Here is a 26,802-nt window from a genome sequence, read left to right on the forward strand (position 1 = left end):
TGGCTCTAATTAAAAGTTTTGTGGCTGACATAATATTGGTTTGCTATCTAAAAATTAAATTTAAGTCGGCACAATGGCTTTACTAAAAGTTTTCATTTCTGACATTAATATCATGGTTACACACTTTTTTGGCTGGATTAAAATGTTAAGACAATTGATTGCCGCAAGTAGCAAACGACAAGAACCTGTAGAAAGCTTTATGCAAAAAAACCCAATTAATTCAGATAAAAAAGATGATCTTTAAAAAAACGATACTTTTTCTTAAGAAGGTTTAAGTTTATTTTAATCTTTGATTTGAGTCTTGGAACGGTTTTATGCTATTTTTCACACCATTCCCACCCCTAAGATGTTAGGGGTTTACCGAAAAGGCAGCACTACCGATAATAATATAAAATTCAAATTTTAATTAAACATGTTTTATTTTCAGACTTTAATTAAAAATTTTCTTTACAATACAACTAACTTTTAATAAGCTTATCTATAATACATTTTAATTGATAATAAAGTTCATGTTATAAATACACAACATTTTTAATAAAAACATAATTAAGAATCCCCTTCCCCCTTTACCCACTTCAATATTACTTAAATTATTCCGTGTTCTCAATTTCTTTTGTATTTTTTTTCCTATTCAATTTACATCAAAGGTAATATTCAAAAGCAATTCAATTATGAAATATTTTAAATTAAAAGTTCAATTAGTTGAATTTATTTTGAATATGTACTATTTATGTAAGTTTTTTTTTATGAATTTAGTTAATTAGTTTATATTTCAAATAATTATTTTGAAGGACTGGTGGTTTTTATCATACCTATTGATAGTATTTTTTATATATTATAAAAGTAGCAGGATGTAGGTCTTCCAGTCTGTTTGTGTGTACTGCCGAAATTTAGGTTACAGTTTGACTTAATCATTGCATTTGATGAAAATATTTATAATAGGGTAAAAATGAAAAAAAAAGAAAGAAAGAAAAATAATTCACTTTTTAGCTAAAACAGGATAGCATGACCTAATGATAATTAAGAAAATCAGGGGAGTAAAGAATGAAAGGATGAAAAAGGTTCCTTAAGGACTGAATATTCATCCATCCAGTAAGGTATTGTCGCTTCGTAAAAGAAAATAAAAAAATCTTACCTGGATACTGATTCAGGAAACGAAATTTGAACAGGGGTAGGATTATGATCATATAAATCCACCAGATAAACTTTCAAGTCAGGTAATTCTTCTTTATACTAACATACAAATATGTTAATTTTAAAATTTACTAAGTACCTATACAAAGCAATCCTACAAACACATCAAACTTTTTGGAAATCTTAGCTGTTAAACGTAAGTAAACAGGTTTTAAATAAATTTGAAAATTTACCCTTGGAAATGCTAGACGAGTCTTAATTTCTCCACGAGAATTCAGTGGAAAACTCAGAATTTTCTCAACCTAAACAAACAGTTCTTTTACAAGCAAAGCTTTTCTACATTACAATTTGTACTGTGTCTCTATAGTATCCAATTGTATCAATAATATTTTAAGATATACAACTTTCTTTTGAGATGAACCAAAAAGAGATAATTGAATTTGTTTTCTCAACTAAGCTTGCAAGAAAAAAACTTGAAAATCATAATATTTGCCCTATAAGTATAGCTCTTATGTTACATTTTCAATATTTATTATTCAACCGTTGCAGCTATTGGAATAAAATATTCTTGTTTTTTCTAATTTGTTCTTTTCTTAATTAACTGACATATTATTTTTGATTAATTAACTTTCATCAGATTCTGTAAAAATTGGTCTTTTCCTTTCTATTTCCATTCATTTATCTCAAACTATCTTTTTTCTGTTGAAATTTAAGCTTTTTTAGGTTATTGCAGCTGCATTTTCTTGACAGGCACTTTTATGGAAAGTCACGGGTTCGGCATCTGCAGCCGCCATAAAATTAATGATTTACATCCTGGGATCCTAAAGACCTTAAACTTGAATGTAACCGCCAAATTTCCAAACATTTCGAGTAATTTGACAAAATTCGTCCCATACTACTTTCTAAAGGTTTGCCAAAAAAAAATTTATTTGCATAATTTGTTGTATCATACCACTTAGAGAAAATAAATATAAAACAAAAATGTAAAAATCTTAAGTAAAGACAGAGATGATAAGAGAAAAATATTGTCACTTTAAACTTTTAAAAGTGAGTAATTATGAGACAGGAAAAATTGTCTTGGTTTGAAAATGATATAAAGTTGTACATGAATAAAGAATCGATAACACATAAAAGGAACTGTAATATGCACAAAAAAAGAGAGTAGCGTGTTTTAGAAATACTTACATTTGTATTATTAATTGAAATGAATGCTAGATATCTGCCGTCCTCTGAAAACCACAGGTTTTCCCGCCGACATCCAACTCGTTCTAAAAATGTAGGTTTAACACTAATAGGTGCTTGGGAACATTAACAGGCGTAACTTATTGCCATAATTGAACAATAAGGACCTTCAGACAAAGGTTTCGCAAACAAAGGCCACGTAATCAGGCTCTTTATACTGATAATTATTTAGCCAAGATTATTCGAAACATATGATAGTTTGTTGGGTACGACGTGTTAAAACACAACCCTGCTGGTAGGGTGTAGGGTATCACACCCTTCCTTTAAACAGTCCATGAGATCCATGTCCATCATATTTATGTGTGGTATTTCCAAATTTTGTAAAGCTGACACGGAATAAATAAATATTTTACTATAATCCTTACAAATAGGACATGTAATAGGTTCAATATTTTAAAATTGTGTAATTTTTCATGGATATTAGTAGGATTAAAATGTTTATTTTCTTTTGAAAATACTTTGTTAGAAAACTGGCTGACTTTACATATTTACCCATAATTCATTAAAGATTATATATACACTAGCGGCTACGCCCCTAGAGGCCTCTATGGGCACTTGAGGAGGAGAGAGTCGAATTTAATAATTCAATTTCTTATTTTAGATTTTAAAAGAAAAAGTAAAAAAAAATTTACGTTTGATGTTTGTTTTTCGTTGAACTCTCTTTCTAAAATTGAGAAATTTAAAAAAAATTTAATTTCTCTAGGGAGGGTGGTGGTACCCTCCCCCAAAATAGTTATAAACCTTCCCGGGACATATGAGAATCTACCCTGTTAAGGAGAACCCGATCGGTTCAGCGGTTAGCGAGATCCTTCGGTACAAACACACAAACACACAGACACACAGACACACAAACATCCTGTTAATTTATTATAAGGATATGTATTGTAAATTCGTCTTTTAAACTGTTTTGGAGATCTTGAGACAGACAGACGAAAACTCTATCCTGTTTTTTATTTACATTTTAATGACTTTCATACCTCTATAAAACCAATCAGTTATTCCATTGTAAATATTTTCATCCTCGCCTGTACAAAATTATTTTCATAAAACCTTCTAATTTTAATTCTTTACAAGGGATAACAACCAACTCATTTTAATTTGTAGTGCAGATATTCAGACATCAAATAAAAAAGAGAGATAATATGCAAAAACTAGAAAAAAATCACGAAGCCCCATTCAAGCATTGCCGACATACAGTCGGACAAAACAATGTACAGACTAAATTCGTATATATCTTAGGAATCTTCACTGAAAATTTAAGCTCTCTGTCTTTGATAGCATCCAAGAAAATCTTATTTCCTCCATAGCGTTACGGATTCACTAGACAGACAGACAAAGTTAATTATACAGTAGTTTCGTTACTTTGCTTGAAAAATACGTTTTATTTTCTTATTATATTCTGAATTCATATAGTCATAATTTAGGTTGAAAATATCTTACAATTTAAGGAATTTTATTATGTTATAATGGATGTTGAATTTGAACATGTAATATATTGACCTGAGAAAGTGATTCTTATTCCCTTGTTTCCTTGTACAGCTTCCTCTGGCTTCCTCCAGAAAAAAATATCTCTCTCTATCACACCTACTAAACCTAGAATTAAATATGATTATCTACTTGTTTCACAGTAATTTTTGGTTGAACTAAACAATTTGTTTTCTTTTTATGAAACCCAAAAATCCAGAGATAAAACAATAAATATCCACCCATCCCCTACCAGCCCCAATGGTAAAATTTATCATACTGACATTGGTTTCCTAAGCGTTTACTTTAAAGTGCCTAGCGAGTACAGAATTTAGAAAAAAGAATGGAGTATTTTTTTCTTATTATGCTATACCCATGGAGAAGTTTCATCACTCCCATGGCTGTTCTGTATTCAATTAATTTATCATTTAATATTTATATTGAAATTAAGCTTATACCTCCTGCGGGACTCCACTTGACCATCTGTAGAGACTGTCCTGGTAGAAATCCTGAGTACCAACTTAATAAAAAAAAAGGCAAAGTATTTTAGGGTGTCAATTTATCCCGTCCACTAGATTTAACAATGTTGTTATTCTAGAAGTCCCATTCATAAACCAGGGGGATGCATTTTGTACATTGAGCATATTTTGCTAGAGATGCAGGGTTTCCCATTTTAGGCGTTAGGAAGGGGGGGGGGGGAGGAGGCAAAGGTTGTAGCTTTCGATACGTTTCCATCTTAAATAAAATATTTTAAAAATAAATTGTTGAATGTTTCAAATTGAAATAATTATACAACCGAAGCTATTTAAAAAAAACACTTGAATCTAGAATTGCAAAAACTTGAGTAATTAGAGCTCTCTAAAGTTAACTTTTTAGGCATATTTATAAAAGTATCAAGGATAACAACAACCATAAAAGGCGAAGCTTAACAAAGTAGACAAACCAGTATTTGATACATAGAAAATTTAAATCAACGTACTATCGGTATAATATTTGATTAAATTTTGCTTTGCTTATTACTTGGTGTCTTATCGTCCTAAGAATCGCCATTTCATAAATTAAGACAATAGGACAACTACATCACGTTAAAAATTAATATCAAAATGATATAGAGTTTCTAAGTGGAAATACAGGCTATCAAATAATAGAATCAGTTATCAGACGGATTGATCCTAATTGTAGAAAACTTCCCTTGAGGAATTGCAAAATTTACGTAATCATGACAATTCATACAAAAAAAAAATACTTTTATTGTGTCATGGTTTTTACTTTTAGTTTTTGTAGATTCCATTATTTTAAATTTTGGTCTGTCATGAGCAAAAATTCATTTAATAAAAAACCTAGACAGGTTTTTCATTGTAATGTTTAAAGTTAATGTTCCAACGTTACTTAAAAAGCCAAATACTCTTTTAAAAATATTATGTAATCTTACAAATTTCAATGTGCTTTTCGCTAATTATTTAGAATCTAATTAATCAAATTGATTCAAACCTAAATTGCCTTAATAAACATTATCAACTTCATACATTATAACATTTTATAACTGTTCGAAATGAAATTAATAACCTAATTGGGGCCAATAAATTATCAAACTATGGTTATGCATTAATACAGAGATAAGTTAATAGCAATAAACTAACTATAACGTAAGCTTAAATTAGAAATTTAGAATGTAGTCAACTAAGTACTAAAGGTCCGTGTTTGTATTTTCTTTGTGAAAGGATAAAACTTGGATCTTAATGGATAAGATTAGGCAATAATGATAAACAAAACTACCCATTTTGTAGACTCGAAATTCAAAGCTTTGAAGCCACCGAATAAAACATTGGAAACAAGTGTAATTTACAGACAAATGTCCCCTCCCTCCCTGGGGGAATAAGAGTTCTTACCCTTGAGTACTATTATAAAGAGAATAATTCCAGGCTGCAGTCTCATAGTTCCAGCTGGACTTTCTGCTGCCAGCATTGGGCTGTCTCCGGAAACCTGAACAACCCACGCCATCGCCCTCCAAGTCAAACCATTTCGAAGATCTTTGATTTTCATTTTCAACAGATAAACCATCCTCATCTTGAAACATAAATAAAAATCGTAAAAATAGGTAACGGTTTCTGCCTGAAACTATTTTTTTTTTCATTTTCTTCTCTTTTTATGATTAAATTTACTATACTTGCAAAAAAGTATATTGATTTAAAAAAAATTAGATTTATTTACCTGGATGCCTTAATAGAATATAATCTCTGGAAGGAGAAACAACTATTTCATCAGGTTCTATTTTGCTCTAAACAAACATTTTGTTTAATACATAAAATTTTCTTTTTGAATATTGTAATACTATAAACTGACATACTAGTAAGTTCCCTAGAGTCTAGAGGATGCACACCTGGATATGAATTTTGGGGAAAGGTTTTTTCTTTTTTTTCTTAGAGCTTTGCACCATTGGTTGTTGGGGAGACATCTATCTACGTTTGTTTTGAAAGAAAAATTTTATTTGCGTTGGGTCATTTTTCAGAAAGGTATGGGGAGGGGTTTGTTTCATCCCCCTTGGAAAATATTTAACACCTAAATAAACAGGCATGCAGAAAGACGGACAGACGTCGTTCTACTATGCAATATTGAATGTTCATTAAAAAATTATTTGGCATTTCATAAGAGCAATGATTCTATTCCAATTTTCTCTTTATCAATCTGTATCAAGACTTAAGTGTTAGGCTGTCTTTCTCTATGTTGAGGAAAGGACAAAGGGTTAAGGAATAAAGATGAAAAAATATTTAAGTTGATTGCAGAGAAAGGGTCGGGGGAAAGGGGGCGAAAAGTGTGGGGGGGAAAGCTTGACTCTCTGTTATTATTGTGTCTTGCAAAAAAAGACGCTATCACACAAAGTACCCTCTGGAGCCCTGATGATACCCACCACTCACAATATGTTTTAAAAATTTTAAAAAGGGGGTAGGGGTAGTTTTTTGTCTGTTTGTTTATCAATCTGGGTTAGGTTATATTGGGTTCTGGGTAATCCCCCCCCCCCCCCGGGGTTAGTAACCCCACATGGGGTTAGGCATAGAATCCCCCTCCCCTATATACCATTTTTAATTTATAAAAAGTGCTTAACAGGCCACTTGTAGGAAAGAATTAAAAATATATTGTTTGAATGTTATTTTTACCCCATTCTTTAATATCTGATATTATAATATGAAAATATCTACTTACATAAACATAAGAAGAAACAAATTCTTTTGTAGTATGATCTGAACAATTGTAAACATAAACACCATTCGAGTACAAGTATATAAACTCATTCCCTAAAAAAAATCATTTTATCTATAATTTTGTCTGTCGAACTATTCGCCTATCCGTCACTCAAAGTATCTGTAATACAAAGTAGAATGATGTCTGTCCGTCACTTAAGATCTTGGTAACCACTGAACTGATCGGATTCTACTCTTCAGGGAATATACCTACTGGTCTTGTGGTGGTTTTAGACGACTTTTTCTTGGGGAGTGGGACACCCCCCCCCCAAAAAAAACAAAAAAAAAATCACCCTCTCAATTTTTTTCTCTCGAAAAGTTCGAAAATAATATGTGCATCTCCAATTTCTTATTTTTTTTTTAATTATCTCATGGGGCAAAGCTAGTAGTTAAATATAGAAAAAAGCTTATCGGTCTTCTCATACTGTATCTATTTACGTGTTTTACAACAAAAAGGTTATCAAAACAATAATTGCCCCCCTACTTTATATAATGTGCATAACTGTCTTTGTTTATTATTTGAAAATTGCATTGCAATAAAAACCCATGCCAATAAAGGTAATATCCTTGTTGTCAGAGAAGCTAAGAATGTTTTTATCTCTATTTTCCTTTTAGATTAATGCTACACATTTATATTTATTAACAAATCCACCCAAAAATCATTTTGAACAGAATTGTTTACTCGGCTGTTGTCAGAGTTGAAAAGCTGTTATTTTAAACGTTTGTTGGTGAGGTGACCTATATATGTTTGTTTTTTTATTTCAAAATAAAGAGCATCTATTCTATTATTAACTTGGTTCGTCGGCCTGTCTCTAATGAGTTGGAGGATATACTGTGTATTTTTAAAAGCGAAGCTTTTCTATAATTAGGGTCGGTCCGTCCTACCGTACGTCCGTCTGTCCGTCCGTCCGTAACGGATAGCTTTTTTCGCTAATTTAGGCATGTTAGAATTGATTTTAAACTTTGTATGGTGATTCCTGTAGTAGTTAGGTACGATTTAGATAGCGTACCAACTCTATAATCATTACCAGAATGTCCGTACGTCCATTTTAAACATGTTGATTTTTTTTTATTTTTTAACAACAAATTTTTATGTGATTTTATAATCCGATTGATCTGAGTTTTGGTATACTGATTCCTGGGACAACAAAGTACAATATTAAAAGCGAAGTAACTCTATAATCAAGTCCTAAAAATGTAAGTATGTCCATAAACATTATTCTGTATCAAGCAGTTTTTCAACAATTTTACTTACAATTTTGCTTCGACATTTCTACATTTGTATTCTGATTATTCAGTTCTGACACTATACAAGTGTTAGTGTTCGTTTGTCCTACCGTTTCAGTGCTTCGCTTTTATAGATGTTGCCATCCTTGTTTATGCTGCTATGATATAGTAAATCTGTTATGGATATTGTTATCTTTAATAATTTTTTTTAACGGGGGGATAATCTGATGTCCATTACAAATTTAAAGGATTTTCAATTTTGTTTTGAATTATTTCGCATGCCAGAAAATAATTTTAGATTATAGATTTTATAGTTTTACCAAACTTATTATGCTCTGTCTGTCTGACTGGCGGCTAAATAAGGCGGGCTAATTTTTTACTTCATTCAGAATCAATTTTAATTTAAAATTAAATTTGTTTATAATACATACATTTATATATGTGATTTTTCTATACCCTGGGCCGATGTTTTATTGTTTATGGGTATGTTTTTTTGTCTTTTTTATTTTAATAATTCATTATATCTTATATTCATTCTTTGCCTTTTACAACGTTAATTTCTTATTTTTGATTCTTATTTTCAATTTTATAAAGAATGTGAGTTAATAACAATCTTAATGTGATATGGGTTGTAAATAATTATGTATCTTAGTATCTATATATTTAATCCTAAAATATAATGTTTTTCGGTCTTTTTTTCTATAGTTGCAAAACAGGTTGAGTTCTCCTTTTTTATGAAGCTTCACACAGATCTTGGGATGATTTTCGGCTATTTATTTAAGTTTTCGTTTTGGGATGGTTTTAGGCTTTTTTTTATATACATGAAAGACAAGAGATTTCTACACTTAATTTTAAGAATTTACACTTTTTTTTATTTAAGGAGAGGATTAAGGGGATTAATTAAGATAGTAATTTATTTTATTAATTGTAGTATTGGACACAAATGCTATCAAAAGTTTAAAAAAATATATTTTATTATAATATTATTTAATATTAGAGCATCCTAGAATATGAAAAATATTTAAGTATTGGTCCAACAACTAACAGAGAAATCCTTTCTCTGTTGTGGTAAATGTTTAATTAAAAATCCACATTTCCATTATTTTTTCACCTTTGCCACATTTAGACCCCTCTTACCACTCTCCCTTTTTATATAACATGTTATAAAAGAATACATATTTTGTGGTATTACTAACGATCAATTAAAATTACTTTAAAATTCCACCTTAAGCCCAACCTTCTTACTTCTTCAGTAATTTAATTGTATTCTGTGAATTTAAACTTAATATTTATTTAAGACTAAGTTAATTTCGACTGACAACTACTATTATTACAACATTACATGATTTTAAAATATTTTTCATAATATCTTTAATAAAATATTGTTTTTTTTTTATTTCTGTAGGACCATACTGTATCATATACTAGAGACATTAAAAATAGAACCTAATGTTGCAAAATATAGTAGTTTAGGAGGAATACCTTAGCCCTTAACAGGCGCAACTCGTTGTCATGCATGGTTAGCAATTAGCATTAAGTCTTAAATAACCTAAAGTGTTTGAGTGCATTGTCGCTTTTCAAAATGACTACTACATGTCTATGGAAGGCAAAGACGCCAAACTTAAAAGTTAAAGATATTTTTTTCTAAAAAAACGATACCCACTATCCAACCAGTTTACTCCATCCCCTCCCCTCCTTCTGAATGAACAAAATGACCAATAAATGAAGTTGACAACAAGTTTTCCCCTGTCATAATATCCACGTATATTCTACATCGATTGAGGTAAGTATGTGTGTATATAGTGTAAATACAGAATCAAAAGATATTTTCTTGATAAAAACTTGATATATCCTACTGAGCACTAGATTTATTTGTGCACAGTAAATGCCAATTATAAATGTGGTACATTTTGGTTCTCTTAATAAGTTAATATTGCAAGGTAAAAGCAAGAGTCTGTACACATTTGCCAGAAAAGAAACTTTCATTTTTATTCTTATATCTTTGCTATAAATTATTCATTATTTCAGGAAATTTATTAAAACTACTTTACACAGACAGTCGAAATTTTTGTTTTTAGTGTCATATTTATGCATTCTGAAATAACAGTAAAAAATAATTTAAAAACTAAACTAAAAATACATGAAAAAGTTAGTGTAAAAAAGTTTTTCTTCAGATGTATCATCCCTTGTCCGGGCTGTTTTATCTTATTGCTTCAAAAGTTTTATCTTATTGTTTCAAAAACTATTTTGCTGAAATGTACAGGAAATTAAATAAATATTTTTTCATGTAAAATGCAACAGGTTAAATTTAAATTAACAGATGAAAATGTTCAACTGATAGAACAAGAACAAATATTTTCAACAAAAAATTTAAAATTGAGTGTCTAAAAACATAGTCTGTTTTTTTTATTTTTAGTAGCGAATCTACTCTATAATTCACAATGTCCATCCGTCCGTCTGTCCGTCCGTCCGTAATTAATGAATTGGGGGAAACGTTTTCTCGGCTCCTATAAAAGATAGAGAGCTGAAATTTTCTGACAACATTCCCATTATTAAGGAGCACTATTAACTATAAAACAGCAATGGCGTTCGGACTGCTTTTTAGCAGGTTTTAGGCTATTTTTATATTTTCCAAATTTTCCCCATATCTTTGGTGTTTATGGTCCGATTTTCAAATTTTTTTCAGTTAAAATATCAAAATTAAATTTCCCATCATTTGCAGAAAACAACAATGATGGTCAGACTGCCTTTTTTGCTGGTTTTTGGCTATTTTTCACATTTTCCCCCATATCTTTGGTGTTTATGGTCCGATTTTCGAAATTTTTTCAGTTAAAAATATCAAAATTAAATTGCCTGTCGTTTGAAGAAAACAACAATGACGGTCAGACTGCCTTTCTGCAGGTTTTTGGCTATTTTTATATTTTTCAAATTTTTCCCATATCTTTGGTGTTAATGATCCAAATTTCGAAAATTTTTCAGTTAAAGATATTAAAATTAATTTCTGGCGTTTTAAGAAAAGAAACAATGGCGGCCAAACTGCCTTATAGCAGGTTTTTGGCTATTTTTATAAGTTTGACATATTTCCCCATATCTTTGGTATTTTTTGTCCAATTTCAAAACTTTTTGCATTAACAGTTTTAAAATATTTATTCCCATTGTTATGTGCATCTGGTATGTAATTTACTTTAACAGTCTTCATCATACAAAATAAAACAAGGTTTTGTGTTTATTTTCTCCAATAAATCTATTCTTGATTTTGATAAATACACTTTAAATTTACTTCTACGTATTCCCATCCACAATTTTTTGTGCTTCGCTACTTATGGATGTTGTCATCCCTGTTTTATTTTCTAAGTGGAGACATAAAGAAGCTCTTTATAGAACCTATAAAAAGGGGATAAATTTAAAAACTTTTGGCCAAAGTATCCCAAGTGACGTCATATAAGAAAAATTGAATAATCTAGTAATCTACAGAATAGTCCATTATTCTAATATGATGTCATTCTGGATTTTTCGGCCAAAAGTTTTCAAATTTATCCCCCTTTTTTATAGGCACTACAAAGAGCTTTAGCCATCAAACTGATATGATCATTTATTTTAACTCATTATCAAACATTGCAAAAATTCAGGCCCTGTCTTCAATTATTGTGCAACCTATTTGATCTTGTTATCATGTACAAATGTGCAATGTCAGTTTATATCTCAAAAGTCACTCAGGGAATTCGATTAATTGATTTTTTTTTTACAAGAACAATAATGATTATTTACATTACTTGTTTATCATTCACACAAGATAATATATTTATCTCTGTACTTTCCTTTTTTTGTGCTATCGACTGCATCACTATAAGGCAGTAAATCAACTAAAAATAACATTGCCTAAAACCATCCCGGGTCTTTAGTGAATCCTCCTTAAAAAGGTGAATTCAATCATTCTTTCAGTCATCGAAATCTCAAGCTTCAAACAAAAAAAAACCTTACTACTTTATACAATTGGATGACGTAAGCTGAAAAGCATTGTTACAATAGGGCTAAGGGTACAGTGTATCATACCCCATCCTTAATTTTAATTTGGTTTTAATATAAAAAATAAACCGTAGTAAATGGAAGCTGGGTTACCTAAGCTTCTCTGAAAATTGTCAACAAAAATACCAATTACACTATGTCTGATATTTAAACAATTTATTATATACCATTCATCGGAGTAAACACAACTATAGTTTAAAATATAAAGATATGTACAGTGGCTAAAATCTTATGAATACTGTCATCCTTGTTGATATTCTTGTGTTTCAGGAACAATTTAAATTTAAGGTAAAACTATACCTGAAATCCAGGAAGCGTTGAAATATCTTGGCTCCAAGTTTAGGGATAATACATCACTTAACTCAACTCTAAATATTTTTAATTGCATTATAAACAAAAATAGATAGGTTATAAAATTCAAATTTATAAAATTTAAACAGGTAAGTTGCAAATTTTTGCGGCTGTTGTACTGATATCTGCTTGATTGTGTCCTTTGTGTATAAATTTCATACTATACACACACACACACACACACACACACACACACTAACACACACAAGCACCCATGCCTATCTATATTCATCAGTAAGCGAGAGCTTACATCAAACTTTTGTTGCGAATGGTTTGTATTCTCAAACAAAGTAAAAGGGGGGGGGGGAGGGGGCTTTGATAACAATCCGTAATCCTTCAACACAGTAATAGTGTCTGACTGATTAAGACGTAACAAAAAAATTAGCCAATGAGAGGCCGTTATTGACCAATGGTAAAATTTATAGTGGCCTCTCATTGGCTTATTTTTTTTGTTACGTCATAATCAGTCAGACACTATTACTGTGTTCGTAATCCTTCTTATAAAAGTTAAAGAATGATAATACAAAAAGCAAACAAGTGTTTTTTTCTATCAATATACTGATGTGTAAGCAAAGTTTCTTAACATATAATTAACTTTCATTTGATTTTAAAAATATTTTTATGATTTGTAAGGGTGTCTCCGTTTATTGCATCTGTTTGTGCACGTTAAAAGATAGTTATTTATAGTTTTTAATTTGGTTTACTTTTAGTTGCACCCTTTCTCTAGTTAAGCTGCGCAACTATAAAGTAAGTTTGTATCCCTTACCTTTTTCCAGAGAGAAAGAATTCAAGATTTTTGTTTGTTGGTGTAGCAATATAAACGGCCAGAGCAACCAGGCCAATCACCTAAATAAGATTACTACAATAACACAATCTAATTTTGTTCTTGAGAATATAAACACAGTCATATAACACATCGGTTATATAATAACAAGGATGAAAACATCCATAAGTTATAATGCTAAAAAGTTATAGAGCTAATGTTGAATGGTCGTAGCAATGAATGGAAAGATAGATAATATGCAAAAATTAAAATACGAAACCTTAAAAAAATGGTTTAAGTCTTTTGAGGCATGATCTGCAGCCATACGGACAGAACAAAATATAGAATAAATGCACATATGTGAAAGGAATCTTCACTAAAGATTTCAGCTGTCTATCTTCCAATCCAATCCTTTTGCTGATATCACATCAACATATGAATAAAGAGTGATATTCTCAGTGCCAGTTTACAATCAAAAGGTTTTTTTAGGGAGGGGACCTATTACTCATAGTGATATTTCTTATAGAAAAATCCATCAATAGAAAGAACAAAGCTGAAAACTTATTGAGTAGTTTTGCTACAAAAACACATATATGATGATTTTAGTGTTACATAAATGTGCTGTAATAAATATGTAATGTCAAGATTATCAATTTATTTTGACTAATAGGAACAATAAAACAACCACACAATTTTCAGAGTTGGAAAGTTACATCAGGGCTCGGCAGCCGTGCTTTAGCCGGGACTAAGCCACGAATTTAACCCCATTGGATGCTTTAAATAATTGTCTTAAAAAAAGAGATTGCCATATTTTAGTCAGGTTTAGACTTCCAGCTGCTTTTGAACATTGTAAAAGATTGATTTCCCCCCCCCAGACTTACAGGCGGTTGACGCGCAGCTGCCGAGCCTAAGTGCATATACTTAGATTCTTCTAAAGGGCAGTTAATTTTAAATTCAATCCATGTAATAATTAAGCTTTAAATAGTTGAATTTATTAGGATGAGGCTTTTTTTGAGGAAATTATATCTTCTAATTTTCAAAAAGTCATATGTGACTAAACATTAACAATATTCGTATATTAGAAATTTTTAGGTTTATCTGTCAGATTAGTCATCTAAGATAATAAATCTATTAGTACAGTTTATAATGGGTCAAATAAAGAAAATAGTAATAATGATAATGTCATTATAACAAATATTTGTGCCAAAACCTTATCAATAAACATAAACTGAACTCACACGGGATTGCACACTTGAATTAAAATAATTATAATTTATCATAGTAAGGGAAGGATAGCTACCATGCAAATAATAGGCCCCGGAAAAGGTTCGGCAGTCAGCTCTGCAGGAAGTGGAAAGCGCGCGAAAGTGTCATGTGTGACATCATAAAAATACGTCCAAAAAGAAGGGAAAGAAGTGGAAGGAATCCCCTAAAAAAGGAAGGATTTAGACGTATTTTTATGACGTCACACATGACACTTCTTAGCACCTCGCAAGTGGAATTTTAATATTTTAAACTTCAAGTAAAAATCATATTATTCGTACGTTAAGTGAAAGGCGATGCCCCCTACACCCTTCTACACCCCCTTGACAAAAGGTTTATGTATGGTCCAGATGCACAAGCAGGGAAACCGCCCACTTATTTTTTCTTCACTGTTAAGAACTGGTTTGTTTCTGGTTTATTAATTTTTTAGGAAGCTGTCATACTAGTCTACCATTGGTCAATTAAATTGTATCCTGGCCTGCTATAGACTTTTACTGTGTATTGGCCTATCATTGGTCATTTGTATTGTATGGCGTCATTTATAGGCACTATAAACAGCTTCAATTTTTAGTTTTAAGTACACTTCTCTTCATTGCGAGTTGTTAAACTAAAGCTAAATAATTGAAGAGAACGCTAACTGCAAAGGGAATAATAGTTAAGTTGAAGAGAAGAAGATAATTGTATTTACAACATTGACTTATCTTGTTACAAATAGTTGTACTTGCAGACATGAAAGAAATGAGTTTATTATATTAGTAAAAAGTTAGTGCAAACTTGTTTCTATCATTCACTACAGATATTCACTTAATAAGCTCAACAGATTTTACTTATTTATTTTAAAGGAAAAGGTCATTTATGTTTTTGGTTGTCTTGTCTTCATATTTCATTTCCTTCAATGGCCTAGAAATATATTTTTGAAGCCATAAGACACCTTTTACACTTAACCAAAAAAAAAGTTTTTGGGGTGTACTAATTATCAAACAAAATAAGACTTTTCTTCATTTTCTGTTCTTCTAAAGGGTAAAAAATGCGTAGATTTTTAAATTCAAATTGCTCACCCTTTATATGGTAAAAAAAGCCAGAAAAATCAAGCCAAAAAAGATAACCATAAATTGCAAGGGGGGTAATTCTGCCTTTTTCTACTGCCACCTTTTTGGATAATAGTCAAGGGGGTTCCCCCCGCTCAGAATATAGTAGCACTTATATTCTGATAAAATATTTTTTGTACGACCTTTTGCTATTTTAAAGGAAATAAATTGTTGATTATCTCTACTACATTAATAATTACATTTAGATTAGAACAAATTTTTAGTCTGGAAAAAAATTATAGTTTTTTCAGTGTATAAACATATTAACCTTTATCTAATACGAATTATTGAATTGAATTATTGGTCTGAATTGGACTTATTGGCAATCTTTCGAGACACTTTGCAAGTTGAATATCAAGATATGCAACTCCAAAAGCAAGAGCATTGATACCATTTTATCAGGGCTCGACAGTCGCCCATTACTTCGATTATCTGTAAGCTTTAGTAAAATCTATCTTGTATGATTTTTCAAAATAGGCTAGATGTCTAAACCTGTTTCATACGATTTTTCCAAGAAAATTGTCTATAATACTATGCGATAAAAATTTTTACAGTATGGTTAAAAACCGGTTTTGATACTTCAAAAATTAATTTTATTTCAAGCCATACGAAAAAGGATAAAATAAAATATACATACATAAAAAGAACATTAAGAATATTCGCTGAAAAAGTTTGACTATTCTTAATTTACAAAATTTAAATCAAGTTTTCTTGAAGAATTGAAAGATTGATGTAAACACAGCAGTCTTAAATTTAATCAAGGCAAGTTCTAGTTGTGTGGCTGCAGTCCTAATTGAACAAAAAATAATTCATAGCTGTTGAAAATAAGAAATTTTTAAATAGTGTTCAGTAATTATCTAACCTTTCAAATTTTATTTTAACTGAAGACTGGCGTGTATAGAAATGGATATAGAATACGTGGATATTGTGATAAGAGAATTATAGTTATCCATTTTTGTTGCTATAATAGTCCTCATATATTAGTTAATTCATTTCTCTAAGGTCAGGGGAGGGGGTTAAGTCATAAGGGGGGAGGAAGGATGGGGGATGTCGTTATATTAGCCAGCAGGAAGAAACATTTTATCAAAGTATGCTAGAAGTAGAATATCCAGGTATTCTATATCCATTACAAAGAACCTGAGGCCCTCCTCGCTTACCTGGCCAATAACAACAAGAGCTATTAATATTCCTTTCCAATTTCTGTTAGAAGGAGTCGATGCTACAAGTTCCTAAAATAAAATAAAAGTTGAGTAATAATAATTTATTATTAATAACTCTTTATCATAGCAGAAACGGGGGAGGGGAAGATAAATTCTTTTATTCCGAGGTATCTGTGAGAAAAAATATTTTAGCACCAAATCTTACATAAATTGACTTTGTTAAAACTTCGCTGATTTGTAGGCTGAAGGCATCCACATAAAAATGCATTAGTCCAAATCCTATAAAATTTCTGAGGTTAGCAGTCTACGGTTAGGATTTCCATAGCCCCAAAAAGGTATAAATGACTACTTCAGGCTAAAGAAACTATAGGAAGTTTTATTTCATTTTTTCAAATCAACATGAAGAATATATACAATGCAATGTATAGCGCAGTAATAATAAAACGCAATAATAACCATGAACAGAACACACACACACACACACACACACACACACACACAAACAAACAAACGCTTATGCATATTTAAGAAGTTGAACCTTTGATTTGACTCATAGCCTGCTCATAGCTATAAAAATCATATCTAATATTTGAATAAAATTAATATATAGAGTAGTCTCGCAGATAAAAAAAAATATTAATGCAAACAGTAACTAATTTCCTAAAGTGAGAAAAAATAGGGTTTGCCATTTATATACTAGATTTTAAATATCTAGAATAATGTACCGCGCCCCCCTACCCCTCAAAAAAGTGTTTTTAGACTTGCTATTGATATTAAAATCAATAATATAAAAAGATAAGAATTTAGTACTCCGTATCACCTATCATAAAACCGTCAAAACAGCCTACTACATTAAAAGCTGTTCGGTTACTCTGAAAATGTCTTTTTATTCGTAGGTTATGGTAAAACTAGCGGCTAAGCCCCCTAGAAGCCTCTAGGGGCACTTAAGGAAGCTCATCCCCGCCCCATTTTCAATTGCAAGTATTTGGGTAACATTCGCTGGACCTATAAGAAGCTAAACTGTAAAGGAGAACCATATCGGTTCAACAGTTGACAATATCCTTCGCTACAGACAACAAAAGTTTACTACTTTATATAATAGGATATACTGAAGAACAACGATAAAAATCTAATTAATTAGTAAAATTTTATTATCATTACTGAATTGAAATATTGCTTGTAAATTGTAGTTTTAAAGCTGCAGGGCCGTGTTAAAACATATTTTACCTCAGTTAGCTCTGTTAGACTTCTATGAAAATGTGAATTTTTAAGTTTTTTCATAATTCTTAACAAAATTGAAGTAATAATTTTGTGTAGAAATGTTTACATATCTAACTGTATTGCACACCCTGTTATCTCCGACTAAACCATCTCAAAATTTTGACGTAAACACCGCAAATATTGGCGCCTTCCCCCTTTTGAGGTATTGAAATGCTCTGGAATAATATACCATACTTTTCACGTTATATTTTTACCTTTTGTGTTAGACCTGAGAGAAAGAGTTGTGCTCTGTTTAGTTAGGACTCAGGAGTGAGTCTGCGCTAACATTGAACAGAGAATGAAAATATAAAGATTTATTGCAAGTAAGACTTCACTTCCAAGGAGAGTGGGAACATTGGGCTGTTTATTACACTAGTTATCAAAGTTGTATAATACGTTTTCTCGTATTCATTCGAATCCGGTGGATAAGAACTGGTTCTAATCCATACGAAAAAACTATGCCTAGCATCGTATTATATCCAGATTTCTACGAATATAAAAATGTACAATCATAAGATTAAAACCAGTTTTTTAGCACGGGCCTTTGGCACCTCGTGGCTAAAAATACTGGTTTTAATCTCATAGTTGTACATTCTATATCCGCGGAAAGCTGTCTACAATACGATGCGAGAAATAACTATTCTTATTACTTGTCTTAAACAACTTTTGGGATTACTTTGAATTTAGATTTGTTAGTTAGATTTAGTGTCTAAACGTTTAAACCACAAATTATATTCTATACAAGGGGTAATTAATATTTAATAATTATGTATATCATCATTTGGAATGTACATCAATTTAACTGCCATTGTCTTATCCCTTTAGAACCCTGCAATTTTTCTGTGACAGAAAAGGAAACAGTAAGGAAAATATTTAGTGTAGTAAATAAAACTCTAAAAGAGATTGTATTATAATATTGAGAGATTGTATTATAATATTGCCATTAAAGTAAAATAATAGAGGGGAAGGGATTAAATAACTGTTTGTTCTCATCCCCTGATTCCTCTGTGCCAATAGCGTCGAAAAATTATCAAAGCCAAGTCAAAAGGCAATTTGCTAGAAGATGAAAAACGTCACCAACACCAGATCCAGGTAGTTATCTGGATTCTATATCTATACCTGTACATTTGTTAAATTGTCATTTTTTTTGTAAGGGTTTGAGGTAAAACTTTTCATTGTGATTACCTACCCTTCTCAAAAAAAGCTAAACAATACAAATCTTGACTTTTAGGATGCTTCTCTGTGAAAGACAAACCACTTAAGTCCAGTAGACACACCAAGGCAAAAAAACCTCAATATTATTTTTTTGAGTTTGTACAACGAAGACGACCTTAAAAGAATTCTTATATCTAAAATTATTACATTATTACAAAGTTAGCCTTGTTCTTTTTAGCATAATAATAAAACTAAGAACATGCATAACCAATAAGCAGAACATTAATTGTAACTCTAAACAATATTGTTGTCTAAAAAAGTTTAAAATCAGCATCTTTTATATGGACGTTCGAACTTAATGGTATTGGTAACAATTATAGAGTTGTTAAACTTCCTAAATCGTATCTAACTGTTATAGAAATCATAATTCAAGGTTTTAGAATATATCGGACAATTCCAAACTCATCAACAAAAATATCTTACTTAATTATTATCCTGTTTTTAAAAACAACAAGGATGACATCATCCATAGGTGGCGAAGTACAAAAAAAGGACAGTTTACGAAGTGAATTTTATAGAAGATATTCATTCCATAAATATGCAATAAATCTGAGAAATCACGTTACCTCTATGAAAAGATATTTTACAGAGTATCTTTACTAAAATTTTCAGCCATGCATCTTAAATAGAAACCAAGAAAATATCGCATTTCCTCCCTTTATAATTACAGATTAAAAATGGAGACAAAGTGAATTCTAAAGTAGCTTTGCTACTACAAATGTGAAGAAAATAGCATGGTATGAATAAAAGAAATGACTTTTGAAAATTGCAAATATTCTCTGAACTCATTCTTCTAAAGTGTCTAAATTAAATTTGCAATTTCTAGAACAGTGTAATAATGAGAGCTTAGATTCGTGGATAAAGGATGAAAAATATAAAATGTAATAATGATTATTTTCTAGCTGAGCACTGACAGTTATCGAGATGCTTTATATTAACTGGATACGACTAGCTGCGGATATATTAGAAGAAAGAAACTTTTTAGCGGCTAAAATATATTTCAAATAAATTGAAAATAAGGGTATTTTTTCTCGTATTCAATCGAAACCGATTAATATCCGGTGGATTCGAACCGGTTTTCATCCATACAAAAAAATATGTCTAGCATCGTATTATATCCAGATTTATACGGATATAAAAACTGGTTTTAATCTTATAATTGTGCATTTTATATCCGCGGAAAGCTGATTATAACACGATGTAAGAAATAACTATTCTTTCATCCCAACCTTTGCGGGACTACCCTGTACAAAATATAATCTAACCTAAAGAAAAACATTAATACAAGAAAATCTGCATCCAACCTTATTTTCAATTTATTTTAAAAAGTGTTCAAAACGCAGCTAAAAATGCGGTTCTTATTAGACTCTGAGTTCTGCCGTTGTTTTTTTTCCCAGATTGTCAAAAATTGTTTGCTTCATATTTTCAAGGGTAAATTAGGTATTGATTGTCCTTTAACATGTCTCTTTGAAAGTTAAGTGCTAAAAAAGTGGTTAATGTGACCGCGATTGCCGCGTCTAGATTTTAAATATAATAAGAAAATTAGTAGACTAATAGTCATATGATATATTTTTCAAAGATTTTCAAACTCATATTCCACCTCCCTAATCCCTGGCCTAGATTAGAAATTAGAAAATGAAAGTATGCTAAGCACGAATAAGATTAAAGTAATTATTATTTTATAAAGCTTTTCCACAAATAAGTAAATGACACAAACTGATTGGTTCAACAGTAATTATCTTCTGCTCGTACTAATATATTTCAACATTTGATGCCACTATTAACCTTTTTGTAGTAGCGAAGTTACTCTATAATTCGAAATGCCCGTCTGTACATCTAGACGGCTAAATCTTTTTGTAAATAAGCCCGTCTTTATGGAGCATAATTAACTATAAAATATCTATGTCAGAATTAAATGTCTATGTCAAACATTTAATTAATTTATTAAAAATGTTGAGCCCCTATAAAAGGATAATTTTTTGAGAACAAAGTTTAATTTACAGAAGAAACAAGTACCATATCATTTAAAGCAAAATAAAACATAATTATTTTACTTGTAGCCAAAGTTGTAGTTTACAATTTGTACGTTTTTGCATTAGCGGAGATTATTTGATTTACAAAATGTTCTCTGGGCATTAATGGCAAAACTATTCTACAGTTTGAGTATGGCCATTCTCTCATTTATCCATACTGAGTCGCGAATAGATTGATTTCGGGATGCAGCTTGCAGACCACTAAAAAATTAACCAGGCTGTCTTTGTTTCGCTGTAGCTGGAGCAAAGCCGCCATAAAAATACGGCGGTTCCACATAGCTGCCAAACGTCAAATAAAGTTACTAGGCTTCATGATATTTAGGATTATTATTTCAGTTATCTTTTTTTGTGCTTCGCTTCTAATTGACAAAATTGTCCTTATTCTTAACATCGACCCTTAATCATTTAAATGAATTCTCTGGAGCTTTGTAAATTTCCAGAGCTTAGTAAATTCGATATATATTTTTTGCATCATATTTCTTAACATCAGGCCAGCTCAATATAAAAACAAGGATGAGTTTGTTAAAAGGACTAGAAAAATAGGAAATACAAATGTAATTGCTTTAGTCTTTGTCTGATAACTAACTCATACCCAAGCATCTAGTAGGCCCTGTATTTAAAAAGGTAACAAAAAAATCTATTTGAAGCTTCCCTAAAATTTCGATGTTCAAGACATCAATCATAGTATATAAAAGGTCTGTACATGTTTAAGATCATAGTTGCATTGTAGCTCTTCTTTTATATTTAAAACTAGCGGTTACTAGTCGGTTTTGGGGTGAAGTAACGTGAACACTACACTTTTAATTTTAGTTTTATAAAGAAAAAGTTTCAATGTAGATGTAAACCATTTCCGTCTAATAAGCAAGGTCTAAAGCTACAGACAGACACACAGAATGCAATTCTTTTACTTTTTTATTAGGATAATAATAATTATAACCATTCTATCTTATCTAATAGTTACGGACAGACAAACCAAAATAAAAGAAAATATTTTGCTTTGATAAATTGTATAATACTCTGACCACCAGTAACTCCTCCATTCATCATCTTTACCAAGATTTTCTTTCATTAACAGAAAAAAAAACAAATACTGCAACAAGACTGCAATACTTTCATATTACTTAATACTCAGAGCAAAATATATTTTCTTTCTAAAAAACACGCAACCTAGCAATATGATAAGTGTGAGAAACACACTAGTCTCGAGCGAAATTTAGGCTGGAAAATATTATACCTAAAGAATAGATTTTGATAGTGTTATAGTGTTAATGCCTTTCACAGTAATGCAATACATTTGATAAAGTTTCTATAGTTATCTAAATGTCTGTTAATAATGCTGTTCATATGACCTAACATGTGTTATAATTATACTAGCGGCTCTGTATTCAAAATGCAGATAAAACAAAGACTTAAATCTGAAAATAAAATAGCCTAAAACCATCACAAGACCAATGATAAGCTTACTTAAAACAGAGAACAAAATTAGTTCAGAAGTTATTGAGATCTTAAGATTCAGACAAAAAAAAAACATTACTACTGTATACTTTTGTCTTCACTCTATTTCTTGAAACAATTCTTTTACTCCTACATGCAAAGGTTTATGTTAAAAGCTCCTTCTTTATTAGAATTTTTTAAAAATGTAAAAATGTTTAGTATAATCATCTTGCAATTAAAATCATCTGAAATGTTAAAAAGTAAACTATTGTAGACTGTTGTAACTGCCTGAATAATTTTCTTCTTAATTTTAGATGATACAAAACTGTAATATAAGTCTTTTCTGTTGAAGATGGACCTGTTGTAAAGATAAGCAATGCTCTGATAGCAAAACTAAACTATTCCCAGTATAATACTTACACAAAATTTATTAAGCAAGTCATATACAGATAAATGTTCCACAATTTGAATAGATGTGGAATTTTTGTTTTTTTTACAATAAGATTTTAAATCATTGAAGTTTTAAATAGTTTAAAATATGACCCTTTCGCCCAAGGAAATTTAATTACCCACCTGAAAACAGACATTTTTGTGTGTTAAGTTTAAAAATTTCATCTGATTTGTATTTTTTTTTCATGGAGAGATGGGGGGAGGGGGATGGATTTTTAAAATATAAAATATTTCAAATTTTACTGTGTTTACGGCACCCTCGAATTATTAATGATATTACTTCTGCCCTTAGACATCCTACATTATGCTTTCTATAGTAAGTAACTGATTTTTAATAATTAAAAATCAATTTTCATTAAAGAAAACTTTTATAAATTTTGGCAGTACACAACAAAACGTGAAGAAATAAGAGGAGAGAGCACAAATATATTCTCATTTACAGGTCTATTCCACATGAAAAGTGAATTCTAATGTTTCAATTTCCAAGTCTATTGGTTTTTCCAGACAGGTGGAATAAATTTTAACCTTTTCTTGTTAACTATTTCCTTTTTTATATATTACATTACATTTATAACAAAATGTGTACTGTACATATATGGAAGCACACACCTCCATTGCTTCATTCAGGTTTGTTATTTCAGTGCTGTTTTTATGCAAATAGGGTGTGGGTATGGTTTAAAGTATTTTCTTCCTATCCAGGTTCTTTTGTTTGGAATTTTATTTGTTAGTTTCTTAAAATTCTGCTCCTTTTTTAAAGTTATTACAAAACATTATTTAGGGAGGGAGTTTAACTATCATTTTATTATCATATTCATGTTGTTTTTCCATTTTCTTCATCAAATTTTAGTCTTTGATATAAAAATAAATTTTATTTTTTCTGGGGACAATTTATATTTTCCCCAATTTTAATTTGGGAAATATGATGCTTACAGTCTTAATTATTTTAGATATTCTTACTAAATATAATATAATACTTTATTTCAGTTAAATATTTTGTGTATATGATAATGTTTTCAACTTGTTTTTTTTTATTTTTTTTTATCTATATTTGAATTGAATGATTAACATTTCACAAAGAAACTTTATTAGAAAATTATAACCAACAAGCAACATTGGGATCAGATATTTTAATCGTTAAAGGCTAAAATTTTGGGGTATAATTTAGTTTTATGATGCTATCATTATTTCTCTTCTATTTTTGGCCACAGCTGGTTTTCAGCTATATGACATATCACAAGCTTACCTCCCAAATATCCAGATCTGTTTTACGTGATCTTCTGCCTCTACCAGCCCCACTTGTGGTCTGTACACTAACATTCATCACTGAAAAATAATAGGAATGACAACATCCATAAAGCGAAACTCTGAAATCAATCGGCAGAGCAAACGAACATGAATATTTGTAGAATATCAAAACTTAATAAGCATAACATGCATATCTTTAAAGTTATACACAAAATGTATATTATCTTGCTACAAAATTGCTTAAATACAGGATTCTGTTTAAAAACATAACTATATTTTTAGGACTTGATTAAAGAAATGCTTCGTTTAAAAATTGTGCCTTGTCCTAGAAATCAATGTTATAAAAGTCAGATAAATAGGATGATTATTACTTCATACAAAAAGTTTCTGTCAAAAATAGTAAAAAAATCATCATGTTTTAATTTTCCGATATTATGTTCAGGTACTTTTATCAACAGTTATATTAACAAAAAAAAAATACATGAAAAGCTTTGCTTTTAAAATTTAGAGAACTTTCTAAATTTTGTAGGTTTCTAACAAAATTACGTTTTTAAACGATCTGATATAAAATTTTATTACAATAGTTGAATAGGTATCATAAAATGCCATAACCATGATATCTTAAAATCCTTTGGAATATTATGAAATTTAGCAATAAAATTGAAAGAGCCATTAAGAGATAATATACGTTTTTATTGTAGAACCTGTAATCACATTCTTACTTTTTATCTATATTTTAAAGGTATAGCTTTTATATAATTTTGGATATTTAAGTAAAATATTTTTGTTACATTTCCTGAAAATTTGTACAGATAAACTTCACTGACAACTATAACTAAAAGATTTGTACGTAGTTTTTTTTTTATTCGCACACGTTAATGTAATTTTATGCAAGTGCAATGTAATGGAATAGCTGAGTTTCGCAGATTTTCTGCATTTAAATCACATTTTGTACTGTGTCCTTGTTAAATCATGCGTCTTTGAGCTATAAAATACTTTAATGTACTTTATTAATCATCAGAACTATAGAGTTGATGTACAAGATACATATTAGATTAGCTACTCGCCAGTTGTTAGCTAAAAATCATTATTTCATTTTTTGTAATTTTTTTTATATTTTTGTTAAAAATTCTTTTAATTTGATAATTACATGTACCTGGAGGCATTAGGATGATTTTACAATAATAACATGCACCTTTTTGATCGGAAATATCAATTAACTATAAAATGTGAAGTAAATTAGTTCAACATAATTACATTCTGTTTTAATGAAAACTTAGGTTTTCAGCCGCTTCTACTGGTCTGTTATAATATTTTTTTTTCATTTTGACTGCCCTGTCCAAACCCGTCAATATGGCGGTTTACATTTTTTTTGTCAACTTGCTGTTGCCTGAAAATGTGTAATTGAAAAGCTGCCAGCCGCAAAAACCGAGAATAAGCGGATGTTGATCCCTGTTGAAAACTTTATATCCCAATCAGACATACTTCAGACAGTTTCACATTTCTTATAATTACCTGGATCTTCGAGATAACTATAAAATGAACAAATTTTGTGTTGGAAAATATGAAAAACTATTATAAGGCTGAAAGGTAATGTTTTTAGGTAGTATTTTAAGGTCAAAGTTTATTATTATTTTGCTTTTTTTCTTTTCCAATGTTTTTTTTCTGTATGTTATTTCAGATCACTAAATATCTGTACTAATGCAGTAAACTTAAATCTATGGTATAACTTTAAAGTCAAAAAAGGAATAATTATAGAAAATGAAAAATAAAATTATAATATTACCTATATTTAAAATTTGGTTTTGCCTATGTAAATAGTAAAAGAAGAAGCGAGTAAAATATTTTTAGGTAAAGGACATTTATTACAAATTTGGTAGCCGTAGATTTTTTTGTCTAAATCTCCATCTTACAAACCCACTAATCTGTTTTTAAATCTCCTGTTGTTTAGTTAGTCCTTAATTATATAGTAAACAAGATTCTTTGCTATATACAGATAGATACAAAGACTGACAGTCATCCTGTCACTTTTTTATACGGATAAATTTGTTTTTTTCTTTATAATGTGTAAATAATGCTTATAATGTATCAAGTCTAAACCTAACAATGTTTTCTCACTTTCTTTATTAGGCCTGACAGCTATTTGTTGCTAACAAATATTATATTATACAAATATTTATGGGGTCGGATATCTAGGATTATTATATC

General features: G+C 30.1%; 1 protein-coding gene across 1 annotated transcript in view; it reads right to left on the reverse strand.

Annotated features, from left to right (window-relative positions):
• The window catches only part of LOC145318201 (A-type potassium channel modulatory protein DPP6-like), a 30,955-nt gene that overhangs the window by 3,210 nt on the left and 943 nt on the right, over window positions 1-26,802 (reverse strand). The window contains exons 2-14 of the mRNA XM_080159542.1: window positions 24,593-24,672; window positions 16,955-17,026; window positions 13,450-13,529; window positions 12,633-12,700; window positions 7,042-7,133; window positions 6,052-6,118; window positions 5,730-5,907; window positions 4,299-4,360; window positions 3,877-3,969; window positions 3,354-3,401; window positions 2,320-2,402; window positions 1,368-1,436; window positions 1,136-1,233 (exon numbers count right to left, since the gene is read on the reverse strand). Of these exons, the coding sequence (XP_080015668.1) occupies window positions 1,136-1,233; window positions 1,368-1,436; window positions 2,320-2,402; window positions 3,354-3,401; window positions 3,877-3,969; window positions 4,299-4,360; window positions 5,730-5,907; window positions 6,052-6,118; window positions 7,042-7,133; window positions 12,633-12,700; window positions 13,450-13,529; window positions 16,955-17,026; window positions 24,593-24,670 (1,088 nt within the window). The 5' untranslated portion in view covers window positions 24,671-24,672. The remainder of the gene's footprint in view (window positions 1-1,135; window positions 1,234-1,367; window positions 1,437-2,319; window positions 2,403-3,353; window positions 3,402-3,876; window positions 3,970-4,298; window positions 4,361-5,729; window positions 5,908-6,051; window positions 6,119-7,041; window positions 7,134-12,632; window positions 12,701-13,449; window positions 13,530-16,954; window positions 17,027-24,592; window positions 24,673-26,802) is intronic.

The sequence above is a fragment of the Acartia tonsa genome, chromosome 4 (assembly GCF_053477335.1).
Source record: "Acartia tonsa isolate MP-2025a chromosome 4, ASM5347733v1, whole genome shotgun sequence".
Taxonomy (NCBI): domain Eukaryota; kingdom Metazoa; phylum Arthropoda; class Copepoda; order Calanoida; family Acartiidae; genus Acartia; species Acartia tonsa.